General features: G+C 38.4%; 1 protein-coding gene across 4 annotated transcripts in view; it reads right to left on the bottom strand.

Moving 5' to 3' along the window:
- The window catches only part of BAZ1A (bromodomain adjacent to zinc finger domain 1A), a 71,470-nt gene extending 59,096 nt beyond the window's left edge, over positions 1-12,374 (bottom strand). For 2 of the 4 annotated variants that reach the window (XM_081131241.1, XM_081131243.1), the window contains exons 1-3: positions 12,162-12,374; positions 11,506-11,676; positions 781-1,059 (exon numbers count right to left, since the gene is read on the bottom strand). In XM_081131241.1, the coding sequence (XP_080987367.1) occupies positions 781-1,059; positions 11,506-11,618 (392 nt within the window). In that variant the 5' untranslated portion in view covers positions 11,619-11,676; positions 12,162-12,374. Of the gene's footprint in view, positions 1-780; positions 1,060-11,505; positions 11,677-11,783; positions 11,926-12,161 lie in introns of those variants that run through there. The other 2 variants (XM_081131244.1, XM_081131242.1) reach the window with 2 other exon arrangements.
- Between the last annotated feature and the right edge of the window lie 5,209 nt (positions 12,375-17,583).

The following is a 17,583-nucleotide window of genomic DNA, read 5'->3' as shown; positions in this document are numbered from 1 at the left end:
AAAATCTGCATTCAGGTCAATAAAAAGGGAGGAAAAGCAGCCAAAAAACATTTTATAGACACTGCCCTAAAACTAAAGAAGGCTATAATAAATTTTAATACAAATAAAGGTTATTATGATAAATATCAGTGACTAGCCAATCACAAATGCTTAAGACTTCAGGAAAGCAGTGATAATTTTTAATTTAGTACCACAGCTAATGTCATTTAAAATTTTCATATATGAAAAATCCATTTTTTTCTTGAAGACCTGGGTAAGAGAGAACTCAGTGGAGTACCACAAAACTCAGTCCTCATCCCAGGAACCACTAAACCCAGAAGGAGAAAAAGGCGTATTTAAACTATCAGGTAACATAATGAAGACACAGTAGATATATTTATCTAAGGTTTGTTTTTTTTTTTTACTCTTAAGTAAAGATGAAACTTCCATATAATGGAACTTATTATACAGTAAATAAAAAGAGAAGGTGATTTATAAAGCTATGGACTGACCTTAAAGATATTTTAAGTGAAAAAAGGTATAGCATACAGTATGCTATCTTTTGCATTAAGGGGAGGAAATGTGGTATGTGTGTGTGTCTGTACATGTTTTTGGTGGCCTACATAAAAATTAGCTTTAGGAAAATACATAAGAAACTGCTAATACTAGGGCTCTGTGGGGAGGGCAAAGGTGTAGATGAAGGATAGTAAAAGGGAAGCTTCATTTCAGCCTTTCGCGTATTTTGAATTTTAAGCAATGTGGGTGTATGTAGATCAAAAGAAAAAATTAAAAGTACTTTACCTTGCACCATTGTTCCTAATGACTTCCACAGTTTCTTCAACAAAATATCGATCCTTGACATATGCAAAAATATCATCACAAATTTCATGTAAGCGTGAACGATGGGTAAGGTTGGTCAAGTATAAAACTGGAATAATTAGTGGTTCTGGAAAACTCTGAAGATTCTGCCTTGCTCTTTTTTCTGACTCAAGTGCTTCCTGATAGGTCAGTCCAGGTCTACCCGTCACAGCACAACTCCAAACAAGACTGTTGCACAGAATGGTTCGTTCAAAAAAGTCACTGATTAAAAAACAAAAATAAAAATCCATTACCTATCATTTCACAAATTTTACATTAAAAGCTGATAAGCATTTGTGCCTCTATTGCAAAAATTTACATAGAATCATAGAACTCAAACAAGGGTTTAGTAACAGGTCAGCGTACATATTAATACAAACCTAAGAAAAAATATAATAAACTAGACATTTATATTTTACAATTTAAAAGTACATTCAAACAAAATTGGACTTTGATTTCCATCACTTTTTGATGATGGAAATGCAACTGAAAATAACCTCAACCTTTCCTTTTCATTCTAATTTTTAAGCTTTTGGATCCAAAACAGTCAAAACACTGGATGGAATCAATTCAAGCACTTAACTATGAATTTTATTTTAATTTTTTAATTTTTTAAGCTATGAATTTTAAAAGGCTTTAACATAATAGTGAAAAACTGGGAAATCTAAGCATTTAACAATCAGAGAAAGGTTAAGTAAATTATAATACTTCATATGGTGAAAAATCATAGTCATTACACAGTATACGGAGAGATCTTAAAAAACATGGTAATGGGGAAAAAATTCATATTTTTGTGTATAATAATATGGTCCCATTTGTGTTAAAATAAAAGAAAAAGGAAAGAAAGGAAGGAAGAAAAAGAAAGAGAACCTAAAAAAAGCATAAAATATTTCTGGAACATTATACAAAAATGAAGGTAACACCTACAAAATGGAGATGGGACTGGGCAACCATTCTACTCAAACCTTTTCTGCACTATTGGAATTTTTTAATATGGGCATTTCTTTCAAAAAATTCTATCCTGTCACTTTTAAAATGCAAGAGATTTATAATTTGGAAAGATTTGTCAGGTATTCTAGGTAGAAAAAACTCAAATCACTGAATAACACAATCCCATATACATTATTATAATAATAACAAAAATGTGTGTATTTATACAAATACTATAAACAGATGTTCTCTGTGGAGAAAGGGAGGAACTGGGAAGGAAGGAAAAGGAAAATTTGTTATTCTAAATATTTCTACATTGTTTGAATTTTTATAAGGAGCATGTACTTCTATTATTTTTATAATAAACATAAACATTTTATTTTTTAAAAAAATTTATTGATTTTTTTTTTTAGAGAGAGAGAGGAAGGAAGAGGCAGGGAGAAAGAAACATCGATGTGAAAGCGAAACATGATTGGCTGCCTCCTGCATGCCCTCTAATCGATCTTACAACCCGGGCATGTGCCCTGACCGGAACTCAAATGGCAACCTTTCAGTGCACGGGAGGATGCCTAATCAACTGAGCCACACCAGCCAGGGCTATAATAAACATATTTTCAAATAGAAAAGGTTAGACATATGCAATAGGGTTAACAATGGTTGCCTCTAAACCTCTAAATGGTACGTGTATCTCCCCCCCCCATACTCTGGTCTACTTCGCAATAATTATATGTAACCGATATAATTCACTGTTCTCTTTTTCTCCTTCCTGAAATCCCTCTGTCCTTTTCCCATCATTCAGCAAAGTATTAAAACTGCCATATGTTTACTTCCTAGTTAATCTATTTAGATTGTCCCTGTAGTAGTCTGATCTCCAAAGGTTTGGTGTAATTCCATTAAGATAGTTTCATTTGTATATTTGTCTGCAGAACTACAACAACAAAAAATGAAATCTATGGAAATAAAGATAAACTAATCATACTTTAACATAAGATCTAAAGAGACAGCATACATAAGCCAAGTTATACGACTAATTCAGTACAAAGAAGTTCCTTTTGAAATATGTACCCTTTAGTAGAGGAGATAACGGATGTATATCATTAAAATACAAAGTAAAGAGTGATTATCTTTATAAACAGAGGCAGATGTCCTTTGGGAATTCAGAGGAAGGGAAGGAGGAGAGGCAGGTAAAAAAGATCAAGAAATACTAGAACATATTTTGAAGGAAGTGGCACTAAAGAGTTAGGGTGGTAAAGGAAAAATAGAGTTGAATGAAGAGCTGCCAGAGAAAAAAAAAGGAATATAATCTGGTTCTTATAAGCCAGAAAATCTATGTCAGCTTGGCTGGCGTGGAACAATGGTTGAACACCAACCTATGATCCAGGAGATCTTAGTTTGATTCCCCGCTGGGGCACATTGCAGGCTCAATCCCCAGCAGGGGGCATGCAGGAGGCAGCCAATCAATGACTCTCATTATTGATGTTTCTATTTCTCTCTGTCCCTTCCTCTCTCTGAAATCAATAAAAATATATTAAAAAAAGAAAAAGAAAATCTATGCCAGATAAATAACATTAGCAAATAGAGAGGCAACAAATGTTGCAGAATAAAATGAATGAATGGATCTTGAAAGAGGTCTTATTTAATTGTTTTATTGCCTAAAATTGCAGTTTACTTAGACAACTTTATAGATTTTAAACTTTTTTCCCTATAAAAACAAACATATCTGTAAGACTTAGCTTCCCAAGCCAACATATGGTTAGCACATAATATAGTATGTGAGGTATACTTCTAATAATTCAAACTATAGTACTATTTAAGAAAAACAAACTTCAAATCTAGATACCTTATACATTAACCAGTCACTAAAACAGTGCTAAGAGAAATAGAATGCTAGCCACACATATAATTTAAAATTTTCTAGTGGTCACATTTAAAAAATTTTAAAGAAATACTAATAGAATTAATTTTCTCTTTTATTGAACCCAATATATTCTAAAATCATTTCAATATGTAATCAATATTGAATTATTTTACATTTTTTTGGTACTAGGTCTTCAAAATCTAGTATGTGTATATGTATCTTAAACTTATTGCACATCTTAATTCTGACACATTTCAAGTTTTTACTAACTTCCCAGCCAAGTAATGGCTCCTGTATTGGACCCATAGCAAATCAGTATTTGGTAGCCTGAGGTATTTGGTATACAGGTATTTGGTGGCAATGCAGGGAGACAGACTTCACACTGAGCTGCAATAAACACTACTTACATTTGTTAACACTGTGCAAAGTAACAAGGAGAGCAATGGCACAAGTGCCAGAAACCTCTACTAGAGGTGTTAACCAGGCAGAAAAATTGGATAATCAGTAACCAATGATGTACAGTAGCCCTTCTACACCAGTTTTCCACCACCTCCAGCAAAGTGTTTGTACTGTTTGTTTCCTTTGTGTCTATCTACAAAGTTATTGTTACATTATAGTCCCACTGTGCACAAAGATCTACCCTCAGGAGGAGGGAGGCAGGACACACTACCATCACAGTGGCAATTTTAATGCAAGGGGTAAAAAGCCCAAGAGCTATTTTTTCTATTCATCACCCCCTACCGGCATGGCCTCCAAAGCCCAAGGGCTATTTTTCCTATTCATCACATTCTACCAGCATGACCCCATCTCTAACATTACATACCTTCACTTTCCCCCAATTCTGTAATTCTGTTCTTTACCCATTCATCATACACATTCAAATGTGTAAGATTTTGTTAATAATAAACTCTAGGGGGTAGGTTACAGTGCCTGTTCAATTTCTGTATTATAAAATGAAACATTTACAAGAAGCACATTTTACTATTGTGAACAAAAGTTTATAAAATACAAAGTACCTCTAATGAACATAATAAATTGATGCACAAAATAGGTCCAGAGACATGGAGGCATGGAACAGACTGGCAAATCTCAGAGGCGGGGTGGGGGTGGGGGGGACAGGAAGAGATTAATGAAACAACTCATATACATACTGCATAACCAATGGACACAGACAATAGTGTAGTAAAGGCTTGGGGTGGGGCATGGACTGGGAGGAGGAAGGCAAAGCTGGGGAAAACTGGGGAACATCTGTAATCCTGTCAACAATAAAATTTAAAAAAGGAAAAAAACTTCAAAAATCAGGAATTCAAAAAAATAAAATACAAAGTACTGCTTGATACAAACATACCTTTAGGCTAATATAGATTATTATGTCTCCAATTTATTACTACATTCCTTCAACAATCCTCTTTACCAGAGATTGGCATAGTACTGGCCCAGAGGCCAAATCCAGCCTTCCACCTGTTTTTGCAGTTTTACTGGAACACAATCACACCCATACCTTTAGGTATTATCTGTGACTGCTTTCTCAACATATAATCTGAGAGCTGAGTAGGTGCAACAGACATCCTATGGCCTGCAAAGCCTAAAATATTATCTGGCCCTTTAAGAAAAAGCTTGATGACCTGTGCTCTTTACCATTATTTCTTAAGGAAAAATTGTTTCTGAGTCACCAGGTCCATTACTGGTAAGAAAACACCTCTAATATAAAATCAACTAACTCTGGTGAACAAACTAAGGAACAAAGGGCAACATACTGTTAACTTGCTGGGTATCTGGACAACTAAAAACCTAGAATAAGATTAAGAATGAAGTGACAAAAACCAAAAACCAAATTCAATTCAGAAAAGATAAATGCAAAGTGTATTCTACTTAAGGGCCAAAACTTTATTAACTAGACATAAAATTAAAAAAAAGATCCAGCACAATACTGCAGAAAAGATGTAAGGGACATAAATTCCACTGTCCACAAGATAATCAGTATAACTGAGAAATGCAGCCATAGGATAAAAATGAACATAATTCCTGACTTAAACAGTATACGGTATAGCAGGACGTGGAAAGTATGGCTTCTGAACTTAAAAACAGTAACTGCTAGAAGACAGCATAGGTTGTTCTAACAATTTCCTTTACTGACAGGTTACAAAAACAGAGCAGGTGATCCTGGGCATGGCAGATTGCACATGCCTTATGTTATACAGTATAGAGAAATACAAGCTAGAGGAAACTTACATTTATTACATTTATTATAAACGGTCAGGAGGAAAGTATGACTAATTAAAAATATAAAGTTTAGTCTTAAAAAACTTTAGTGAATACTTAATGACAACATACAAAGCAGGCCCCTAAAATCTGCAGATGACACTAAGGTGAGGAATAGCAATAAAGATTTTTAAAATCAAGAAACTAAAACCTTAAACAGAAATTAACAAGTGAAAACTATACAAGTTTAACAAATGTCCTAGCTTAACAATAACATGAAAAGGCCAATTTCAAGTGAACTGCAAATTCACATTTCTGTGCCTTTTTATATTGTTTTCTCTGCTTAAAAAGTATACTTTAGAGCATTCTCTGCCTAGAATGCCCCTTTTCCTCATTGTGTCTTGACAGTTCCATCTCTCAGGACCCAACTGGGACACTGTCCCCAATCTGGGTATCTCTGCAACTCCACAGCAGTTATCAGCTCAATTTTCTATATTCCCATTACACTGACTCCCATAGTAGCTATGTGATTTATGCAATCGTGTTGCAGACATACATTCATTTCTTTCTTTTTGTAAATTTTATTTTTATTTAAAATATTACAGATGTCCCTTTTCTCCCCAATGACCCGTTCCACCCCGTCCCATCCCCATCGTTATCCGTGTCCTTGGGTTGTGCATATATGCATATAAATTCTTTAGTTACTCTCTCCCCCTCCACCCACCCGCCCTCCTCCATCCCTCTGACATTCAGCAGTCTCATCTGTGCTTCCATGACAGACATACATTCATTTCTGATTACAAGGACAAATTATCTCAGCATCTCCAAAAACTCTCCAAAGTATAGCGTCAAGAATAAACAAATGCAGAGAAAGACAAGTACCATATGGTTTCATTCATATGTGGAATTTAATGAACAAACTGAACTACCAAGCAAAATAGAGACAGACTCATAGAAAGCAGGCAGACAGCTCTGGTGTGTGTGTGGGGGTGTTGGAGGAGGGGTGGAGGGAATTGCAAAAAAGAAAAAAAGAGAACTCATGGACATGGACAACAGTGTGGTGATTATGGGGGTTAGGGTGGGAGGGAGTGTGGAGGGGAAAGAGGGCATAGAGGGGATAAATGGTGATTGAAAAAATAAAATAATAATAAAAAAATGTTCTCTCACTGGCAGTCATTTATTTATTTATTTTTTAACAGGAGAAAATAAAATTTTAATATGTATGCATAGGAAATTCCCATACACATGCAAATCCCAAAGACAGTGGGGCAAAATGAGCTATACATGTCCTCACTAAAGCTGTATCTATTTGATATTTTCAAAACTAAACAGGGCTGTCATTTATTTCTGTGTATTTAGATGGAGAAAGTACACATATGAATGGAAAGGAGAGGAAAAGTATCTGAATCTCAGCTTTACCACTTGTAGAATGTGAATTTGGGTAAGTTACATAACCTTAGTGAACCCTGTTCCCCTTCTGTAAAATGAGTATATCTTTCATGAACAGTCAACACAAAAATTAAATAAGGTAAGCTATAATACTGTGCCCAGCACAGTATATGCCCGCTTAGTAAATAGCATCAATTTCTGATTGTTTAGATACCATATTTGCAGAGAGATGCTAGAATACACAGGAGAATAACCAGTATGAGAGAGGAACAATGTCAGAGGAACACATAAAAAACTTAGGACTCTTTGAAGAGAAAGTTTGGCCCTGGGAAGGGGGACAGGAAGAGGGATTAACTGAAGAGGAACTATCAGGAACATCCAAAAATCCAATCAGGATAACCTAAGTATAAAATTTTGTCAACTGCTTAGTGGTAGACTTTGCAAAGAGGGTTGAAGGTGTGCAGGCTCCTCAGAAATATGACTTGGGATATTCTTACAATAGGCAGAGTGTATTTTACCATCTCTTGAATCTGAGCTGGCCTTGACAGTAGCTTTGACTAACGTAATACAGAAATGACATTGAGCGTTCTGCTCTCCCTCTCTGGGAACTCTGATACCAGCAGGTGAAGAAGCTCAGGTTAGCCTTCTGAGGATGAAAGACCACATGGTGAGAAAGGCTATCCCAGTATATCGATGGATAATTAGGTTGTTTCCATATCTTGATCATTGTAAATAATACTACAATGAACATGAAGATGGATATCTTTTTAAATTAATGTTTTAGTTTTCTCTGCATAAATACTCAGAAATGGCACTGCTGGATCATATGGCAATTCTGTTTTTAATTTTTTTGAGGAACCTCCATACTGTTTTCCATAATGGCTGCACCAACTGACATTCCCACCAAGAGTGCACAAGGGTTCCCTTTTCTCTACATCCTGGCCAACAGTTGTTATTTCTGGTCTTTTTGATAATAGCTATTTTAACAGGTGCTAGGTGATAACCATTATGATTCTGATTTGCATTTCCCTGATGATTAATGATGTAAGAGCATCTCTTCATTACCTGTTGGCCATTAGTCTGTCTTCTTTGGAAAAATATCTATTCAACTCTTCTGCCCACATTTAAATCAGATTGTATAGTTTGTTATTGAGTTATATGAGTGCTTTATATATTTTGGATATTAATCTATATCAGGTATATGATTTGCAAATAGTTTCTCCTATTAAGTAAGTTGCCTTTTCTTTTTGTTGATGGTTTCCTTTGCTATGCAGCATTTTAGTTTGATGTAGCCCCATTGTTTATTTTTGCTTTTGATGTCAGATTCAAAAAATTATCACCAAGACTGATGTCAAGAAGCTTCCCACCTATCTTTTCTTTTAGGAGTTTTACGGTTTAGTTTCTTATGTTCAAGTCTTTAATCCATTTTAAGTTAACTTTTCTTTATACTGTAAAATAGTAGTCTAATGTCATTCTTTTGCACTTTAGCTTATGCATTTGCCTATAGTTAATGTGCTACTTTTAATGAGTCTTTTTTGCTTATGGAAAGCAGGTCAAACAAGAGTTAGCAATTTGTTAAAGAGCATATAGTTCAAACAAACAAAATAAAGGAGTTTGTACTGTATAATCATTTAGGATCTAGCCTGGTCATAGTCCCTGTCTCAAAGAATTCAGGGTCTAGGAAAAGAGAAAATGTGAGGCAACAAATACATTGCATTACAGTGCAATAATAGCAGATGTCACACTAGATAAAATGGAGGGGGTGATCACTGCTGCCTAGAAGGACAAAGGAGGAAGTGTTAGACTATAGTATCAAATAAGATAAAGACAGAAAACTATTTGGCAATTAAAAACTCACTAACCAAAGGTAGAGGAAAAAGTTGCTTTGCATTGTGCTGGGAAGTGAACAAGGTGGGACAGTATAGAAAATCTCTTTGAGACTGACTAAAGTAGAGGAAGTTATATTAAAAAAATAAAAAACCTGAGCAAATAAGTGAGCACAGTGGACAAATATAAAAGAAATTCAAGATAATGCACTTAAAGGATAATCTTCAAACAAATTCACATAAACCAATTGGTGATTTAATGAATTGGTGAAAACAGGTTTCCTTCATAGTTTCTCCAGACCTGTGACAAGGGCCAGATTACCACAGTACTGCAGACCATCATATACCATCCACTGTAAATGTATTTTTGAAAAGATTTCTTTGTTATCATCCAAGAAAAAGTAATCCAAAATTTAACACAATTAAAATTTTCCAGTTTTGCCAATTCAAAGTCCGAAAGATGAATACCTAAGAACACCAGTAGCTCTCCTTTGTTCAGGGTAAATGATTTAATATCTCTGCTCCCAAGCAAACTGAATCTCCTGAACTGCTTGTAATTTCCCAAAACCTAAACACATCAGCACAGAGGAAACAACAACAATTGTTGTTTTTAAAATTTAATGCCATAAGGCTACAAAGGACACAGTTATTTATTAATGAAGGTAGTAGATATGGAATACCAAAAGTCTCTTCCTTTATTTCCGCATTTGAGATTTCTCCATGACTATTGTAAATTATCAAGAACCAAAGTATATGAAAAGTGTTTAATTAAAAGATAACATCCATGTGCAGTCTCCCTGATAAAGCGAGATCTTCTTAAAAAGGTAAGATTGCAAAGAAGAGAACAGCTTGAAATCTAAGCCTGTTTCCTATTTTGTTGGCACTCTTAAGTATAATTTTTTTAAAATTTGGAATTATTATCAAGGATTTTAACTTTAACTTCAAAAAGAAAAACGAGGCATCATCCTTGTCAAGTTACCTAATCCAAATTCACTTAAATAGTTACAAGTAACAAAACAAGTCTGTACAGGAACAGAGTAAGATGTGCACTCCTATTTAAAAGCACTGCCTGCTGAAAAACGTCTCTAGATCTAACATATTTATGTGTAACTCTGGAGCTGAAGGAAAAGGCTTACTTAGAAGCTCAAAGGAACTGACTTTTCTAACTTCACTATGTACTCACTTCTCAGACAGGTGCAGTTCGACTAAAGCCCTCGCTGGATCAAGCCCCACAGTGCGCCCTACACAATTTATTTGGTTGCTGTAATACAAAACCCACAAAGGATTCCTTCTGAGTGGAGAGGACAGGATAAAGCATAAGAAAAGGGAGAATCAGGCTGTTTTAGTGATTCATCAATTCAGATTCTCACTTGGAGATTTTGTGTTTAAATACAGATCTCTAAAACACCTCCTTGTTTGGTGTACCAGGACAAGGGGATCTCTTGGGATAAACCAGGCGAAGGACTAAAAATTTAGGGGTTAAAACTACACATGCGGCAGCTCCGGATTCTTATCAAAACAATAGCGAATGGCACATGTCAGGCAGCCCACATGCGCAGGGGGATAAAGAGACTGGCTGAGGCTGTTGAACTTGTCTTAACCTCCTCCCTTAGCTCTCGTCGAGGCCCTCTGGGCTGTGCGAAAGTGAAAACCTGGGGCGCCCAGGGCCCTGATCTCTACTCCTCCACTTCCCGCCCCCCAGCCCTGACTTCTTCCTCACCCGGTCTCCCGGGGGCGGAGACGCTGAGTTCCCCAGGGCCCGGAGTTAGTCACCAAGAAGAGGCGGTGACACAGCGCACGGCTCGAGCCGCTCACTCCGAGGCCTAGCCGCACGGGACCAGAGGCCACCGGCGGACGGTTTAGTCCCGGGCCCCGGGCCTCTCCTCCCCCCCCAGAGCCGCCTCCTTCCCCGACTCTCAGCTCCACTCCCTCCCGCCCCTACCCTAAGCAGCTCCCAAGTCAGGCTCCACTCCAGTCCGAGAAAACGACTCCCAGCCCGGCCGTTTCCTGCCCCCAGGGGCGGGGATTCCCTCTCCGGGCAGGGGGACGGCGGCCCCTCGCCGCTGACCCGAGCGGGGATCCCCTCGGCGGCCGGGCGGGGATCCCGGAACTGGCCCCGTAGTGCGCGTGTGGCCGAGGCAGGGAGGGGCGAGGCGGGGAGTTTCCGCCGCCCTGCGGCCGGGTGGCAGCCGCAGCTAGAAGCAGCCCACACGGCGGCCCGGGACCCTTTGCCCCTTCGGACCCCGCCCGCTCTCCCCACGCGCGCCGCTGAGGGTCTGGCCCCCCCGGGGGCACCGCAAAGTCACCGGGTCCGGCTCGGGGAACAGATAAACGTGGGCCCGCGGCCACCTGGCACTTTTAAGTCGCCCAGCCACAAGTCTAGGGCGAGGAATGGGAAAGACAAAAGGACGCTGGGGAGGGAGTCCTCCCCCCCCCCCCCCCGCACCCCCGCTCGGTCCTTACTCGTAGTGGCGGAAGATTTCGTTGGTGACTTTACAGTAGAAAACTTCCTCGTCGGGCCGCAGGTCCGCCGGCGGCTTCTGTCTCACAAACGGCTTTCGGTGTAGCAGCGGCATCTCCTGTCCGCCCGCGGGCTCACTCTGACGTTCGGCCGCCGGCGTCGGCCCCGCTTTCCTATGAAAATTGGAGGGAAAAGAAAGCCGGTAAGGTGGGGAGCGCTCGGCGGCGGCATGGGCCGGTCCACGCGCCGGGGAAGCTCCACTGCCTTTTGTGTGACTGACGCGGCGCGGGTGCCACCGGAGACGAGGTCGAGCCCGTAGCTGCCGGGGTGTTGAGCAAGCGGAGCCGCCGCTTCTGCCCTCCCAGCGCGCCCCACCTCCGCACGCCGGTTCGCAGGCTCACAATGGGGCCGGCCGCCCCGCCGCGGGCGGGCGGGAGGTGCGGGAGCTGCGGCAGCCCCCTCCCCCAGCGTCGGCTCCCCGCCCGCCGCCGCCGCCAGGCTCTCAACGTGCTCCGCGCGCAGCCGGCCGGGCCGGTGCCGCAAGGGAGCTCCCCGCGGGCGGCCCCCGGCCCCCTGCGCTTTGTTCCCCGCTCGCCTGCACTTCCCTGCCGGCGCCCGCCGGCTCCCGGCTCCCGAGCGACCACACGGAGCCCCTCACCTGCGAGCTCGCCGACTGACACTTCGCCGTCTCCACTACAAAGGCGGCGAGGGAGGCTCTGTCCTCCCGGGGGGTCGCCTCCCGCCGCCCGAACGCGCCGCCGGCCGCCGCTCGCTCGGCTGCCACGGCCTGGCTCCGCGCGGGGGTTCGCGTCCCACCGCCACTTCCCCGCCTCTCCGAGCTCCTGGGAAGTTTCTGATCTACTTTCGGCTCAGAAGGAGGAAGAGCTGTTGGGAGGAGCTTTTCACTTCTCGCTTCTACCTTTTTATTGGCTACTCGATGACTTTTACAGCTTGTCACTGATACAGGAAGAGACGGCGGAAAGCCTGGGAGAGCTACATTATTAATTAATGGAGCAACCCCTCGTGAAGAATCAGAAGCATCCTCCATGTTTGAGGTTATCAGCCCAAAGATCGAGGGAAAGCGCCGGGTTTCAGAAACACGGCGCTGGGCGAGGAAAGCCTTCATCTCGAGCCTGGCACCACGCGATGGGAAAATGGTTACAATGAAGATTTAACTTGTATTTTACACAGGGGATGAGGAATAAGGAATAAAAAGTGTTTTGATATTTTCTTCAAAATTGGAATTCTCCTGTCTAAAACAATATTTTGCTTGTGCAAACGTCCATCTTGAAAAGAAAATACCTTTCTTGACAGCAGTTCTCTTTAATACTTCGGGCAATTCAAAGATTTAGCAGAGGAAAGGACCCAAAAAGTGTATGTTAGAAAATGTCATCGTGCCTATTGGACCCCCAAATATTTAAAACGAAAAAACACACCTTTAAAAAGTAATATCTGGTATACGCCGTGAAAATATTTCGCAAATGGTCAATATTTAATTCAATCACTCAGAATTTAAAGATCATGAATTTTCCCCCCAAAACAACTTTTCCATATCTGTAATTTTCATTTATAAAATGAATTTTAATGTGTATAACACGTGACTTCTGAATTAAAAAGAATTGTTGAAACTCCAAATAACTCCAAATGTCTGTTGGCTCTTGTTTTAAATGCCTTTTTTTTGCTGCTGTCCTTGAGAGTTGCTTATAATAATGAGGTTAGAAGACAGTAAGTTTGAAGAACAGTTAATAAAGGATGTAACTACCAATACTGAAATGATCATAGTTATAGAAACCATTTGGGATCATCTCTGAATCTTTTAATTAAGTATATGTGACCAGTGGAGTTCAAAATGTAAGGTATATATCCAGACCTCAAGAGTTATCATTTTCAACTTCTTTCAAGAGCCCACAGAGATAGACTCAAAGGGAGGGCAGAGGATGGAGAATTTTCAACCATCCTAATGTTTCAGCTGTTGAAACATCCTCACAATTCAAAATCCCAGCTTAACTATTAAGCTAAAAACATGAAATTTTCTCTGAATATGTAGTTTTTATATTTCTTATATCTTATTATTTGATAAGCTGTTAATTTTGTTAAATCCATGATAAAAAAACAATGCTGATTTCATTTTATTCAATACAAATTTTTAAACAACTGGATTATTTATTTAAGTATTTATTGATACTTTATTTATCTGACCTTTCTTTTTTTCATCTTCACCTGAGGATATTCTTTCCCATTGCTTTTCAGAGAGAGTGGAAGGGAAAGAGAGAGAGGGAGAGAAACATCAATGTGAGAGAGACACATCAATTGGTTACCTCCCTACAACTTGAGGGGTGTGCCCTTGGCCGGAATCCAACCCAGGACCCTTCAATCCAAGGGCCAACACTCTAACCACTGAACCAAACTGGCTAGGACAACAACTGGATTTTTTATAGTAACTTGAAATTTTATGCTACTTCATCAAAATACTAGCATACTCAATGTACTCCCTACTACTACATTCAAATTTCAATATTATCAAATCTCAATTCTGAGTTACATACATAGGATTTATTTTAATGGTTTGTGATAATAAATGTTATATACATAGTTGTTCATTGTTAACTCAGAATAATGTAAGTTTAGTAAATTATAATTAACATATTAAAAAGTTTAGTTTTGATGTGTTTATAATACTTAACTACATTGATAGCATACATAAGCTACCTCAAAATCACACTTCTCTTTAAGTTATCCTACATATTTACTACAAAAAGCTTACTTAATATGTTGGTTTTTTATATTGGTATCATGACTACTTCCTTGCTTTATTAATTACTACTACTAGGCTTTTGAGAGTGAAAAGCACATTGCTGTATTCAGAAAATAAAGGACACTGTTGTGAAATAATACTTTGTGTAATAGGATGGTGTAAAACATTTTGAAATATTATAATGCAAACTATGAAAGGTACAGTATCACAGAAAAAAAGATAGAGAAAAAATGAAATTAAAATGACATTTTAACAACCTAATTCAATTAAACCTTTGTCAGGCTCCTTTTGTGTGCCAAGACACTGTACTAGCTCATATAGGGAATATAATATAAATGTATTCTGGCTAAAAAAAAATGTACACTCTTGTAGGGAAGAGAGAATGTAAAGACAACCAATACAAGAATTGTGTGAGTCCTAATGAGTACTATAATGCAAAAAGAGCAGTAGAAAGCAATGGAAAATGTAGAAGGGGGATCCACAGGGCATGATTTGAAGGGCAACAGAAAGCTCATGTTCCAACATATCCTAGCCAGTCTCAAGATGCAGCCCCCAACCCTCCATTAGTCACCCCTCTGGACTAAGATACCAGGGGCCCCTGATTAAATGTAAAATGTAAATATACTAGTTAGGCAGGACATGTATTAATCTAGTATCATCAAGGCACAGTTTAATATTTGAGAAGGTATACTGCCTTACATAGCTAAAGACAAAAAAGACTATGAAATATATATTTTAAAAGCTTGAGCTAGAATACTTTCCCTGTATTCTATTGACTGATGCATAACCCATGGTCACAGACAATAGTGTGGTGAAGGCCTGGGGTGGGTGCTGGGTAGAAGGGGTCAATGGGGGAAAAAGGGTGACATCTGTAATACTTTCAACAGTAAAGATACATTAAAAAAAAAAAAAAGGAAAAGAAAAAAAAGAAAGGCTTTCCTTAGGTGACTTGGTGAGACAGCTGAAAGAAACCTTTGGGAAATCTTAATTCTCTCATTTTGCAGCTGAGGAAACTGAAGCTCAGGAACTTGTATTTTGGCCCCCAGACTCCTTGTTCAGTCTCTCTAGACCATGCTGCTCTTCAGATTCAGTAATATCTAATTTTCATCTATATCCTACTCACACTATATCTATAAATGAGCTAAAATGCTGTTCCAAATCCTTCCAAACTGCTAAAATGTGTAAGAAAATAAGATATATTACTCACGATCAGAAATTATTTATTTTTTGAGAATTATCCAGGAAAGCAATGGGGGTAGTAAGAATCTTAAATTCTTCAGTTAACACATCTAACAAATATAAACACTTCATGTCCCTTACCTCTAAGTAATAGTTATAAAAGCATTTAGAGTAAAGCTGCCCTAAGCTTTACTCTTATACATATATGAGGAATATCTTCAACTTTGTAACTCTTCCTCAATATCTCTGATACCTGTCTCAGCTCTTCTATGTTCTCTTTTTAATGTCTTCCTAACTAATTCATGGCATTTTACTATAAAAGATTTCTATATATTGTTTTTAAGAAGCAATGAGTATGTTTCCCTTCGTATCTGAAATCACTAGCGTAGTGTTAGGATAGTGATTCTAGATCTTAGATGACCATTGAAATCACCAGAGAGACTTTTGAAAAATGTCTGGGCCACACTCTAGACCAATTAAAACAGTCTGGGATAGGGACCCAGGCATTTGGAGTTTAAAATTTTACTCAGGTGATTCTAATGTACTGCCATGGTTGAGAACTAGTACGCTTAGAGGAAATTGGATTGTTAATGCCGAAGTGGTAATGTTTGCAAATTTGGAATGAATGCATTTTTAAAATTCAACCCTTTTTGACTAAAGTCATGAATTATGGGATGGTAGTGGGGGTTGAAAGAATAGTCTGTGTCCATCATCATTATCACAGTAATAGGTTACATTTAATGAATGCTTCCAGCTTGTTAAACATTATGCTAAGGGCTTTACATGAATCATCTCCTGCAATTCTCACAACAAACTAAGTACTATTTATCATTTCCATTTTACAGATGAAGCCGTGGAGGCTCAGAGAGGTTAATTAAGTAGCATGCCCAAGGTCATACAGCCCGGAAACAGAGAAGCTCAAATTATCAACTCCAGAGTCCAAGCTCCTTATTACTATTCTATATTTTCATGGGATGATTTGCTAATATAGCTCAGATATACAATTAAGAACTTGTAATGATTAAGAATGTTTGTTAATCTAAAACTACTACAGGAAACCATGAAGAATTTTTAAAAATTATCTCAAGAGTGGGGAAAGCTTAAGCATAACACAAAGTCCAGAATCCATAAAGGTAATCCTATAAAATAAAAATAAAAGTTTCTGCATGACAAAAGCTACCACAAACTGAGAAGACAAATATCAAACTAGGAAAAGATAATTTGCAACTCACTGACAAAGGGCTCATTTCTCTAGTATATAAATAATTTCCTATTTCTCTATTATATAAGCAATAATGAATCACAGTAACCTAAGAGAAAAAGAAAAGGAAATACAAATGGCTTTTAAAACATATAAAAAGATTCTTAATCTCACTCATAATAAGAGAAATACAAATTAAAAGTACATTGAGATGACATTTTTCATCCTTTGGATTTGCAAAGATCACCATCATATGTTGCTGAAGTCTGGGGAAACAGGCACAACCTCTATAAGGGGCAAATTGGCAATATTTACCCAAAATTACAAATGCACAGAGCAGTTCAATTTCTAGGAAGATATCCCACAAATATATTTGAATATAAGGCTCTTTACTTTGGAATAGCATAATATTAAAATTAATGAAAATGTCCGTAAGTAAATGAATTGTGATATGTCCATACAATGGAATAGTATGCAGACATAAGAAAGAATGAGGAAGTTTTTTTAAAAAAGCAAAATGCAGGAAAATATGTATGGGGTTTAATATATACATAGTTGCTTGATACACAAAATGCATCTGAAAAGTTATACAGGAAAATAACACACTGGTTGCCTCTGGGGAAAGAATTGGCAGGGATGAAAGAGAGACTTTTCATTGTGGAAAGGTGAATAAAATTTTTTAAGATACAGAGATTAGATATAAAGGGGCAGGTTAGGACAGATAGCTGACGTAATAAAGTCTTTCATTTCACAACAGGGCATAAGTTTAGAACTGCAAATAAAAAGTAAAAAAGTCTGTGTGTTAAATATCTTACGGGACCTAGCATAGTGCCTTTCCCATGACAGGAGTTCAATACTTATTTGCTGGAAAAATGAATGGTTAGATAGGTATATAAAATACAAGTTTAATTTGATTACAGTAAAATAAATAAAGTCAGATGGTTG

This window comes from Miniopterus schreibersii, assembly GCF_964146895.1.
Source record: "Miniopterus schreibersii genome assembly, chromosome: 1".
NCBI lineage: Eukaryota > Metazoa > Chordata > Mammalia > Chiroptera > Miniopteridae > Miniopterus > Miniopterus schreibersii.
Note: the sequence above shows the minus strand (reverse complement) of the source record. Positions and strands in the feature narration are given on the sequence as shown.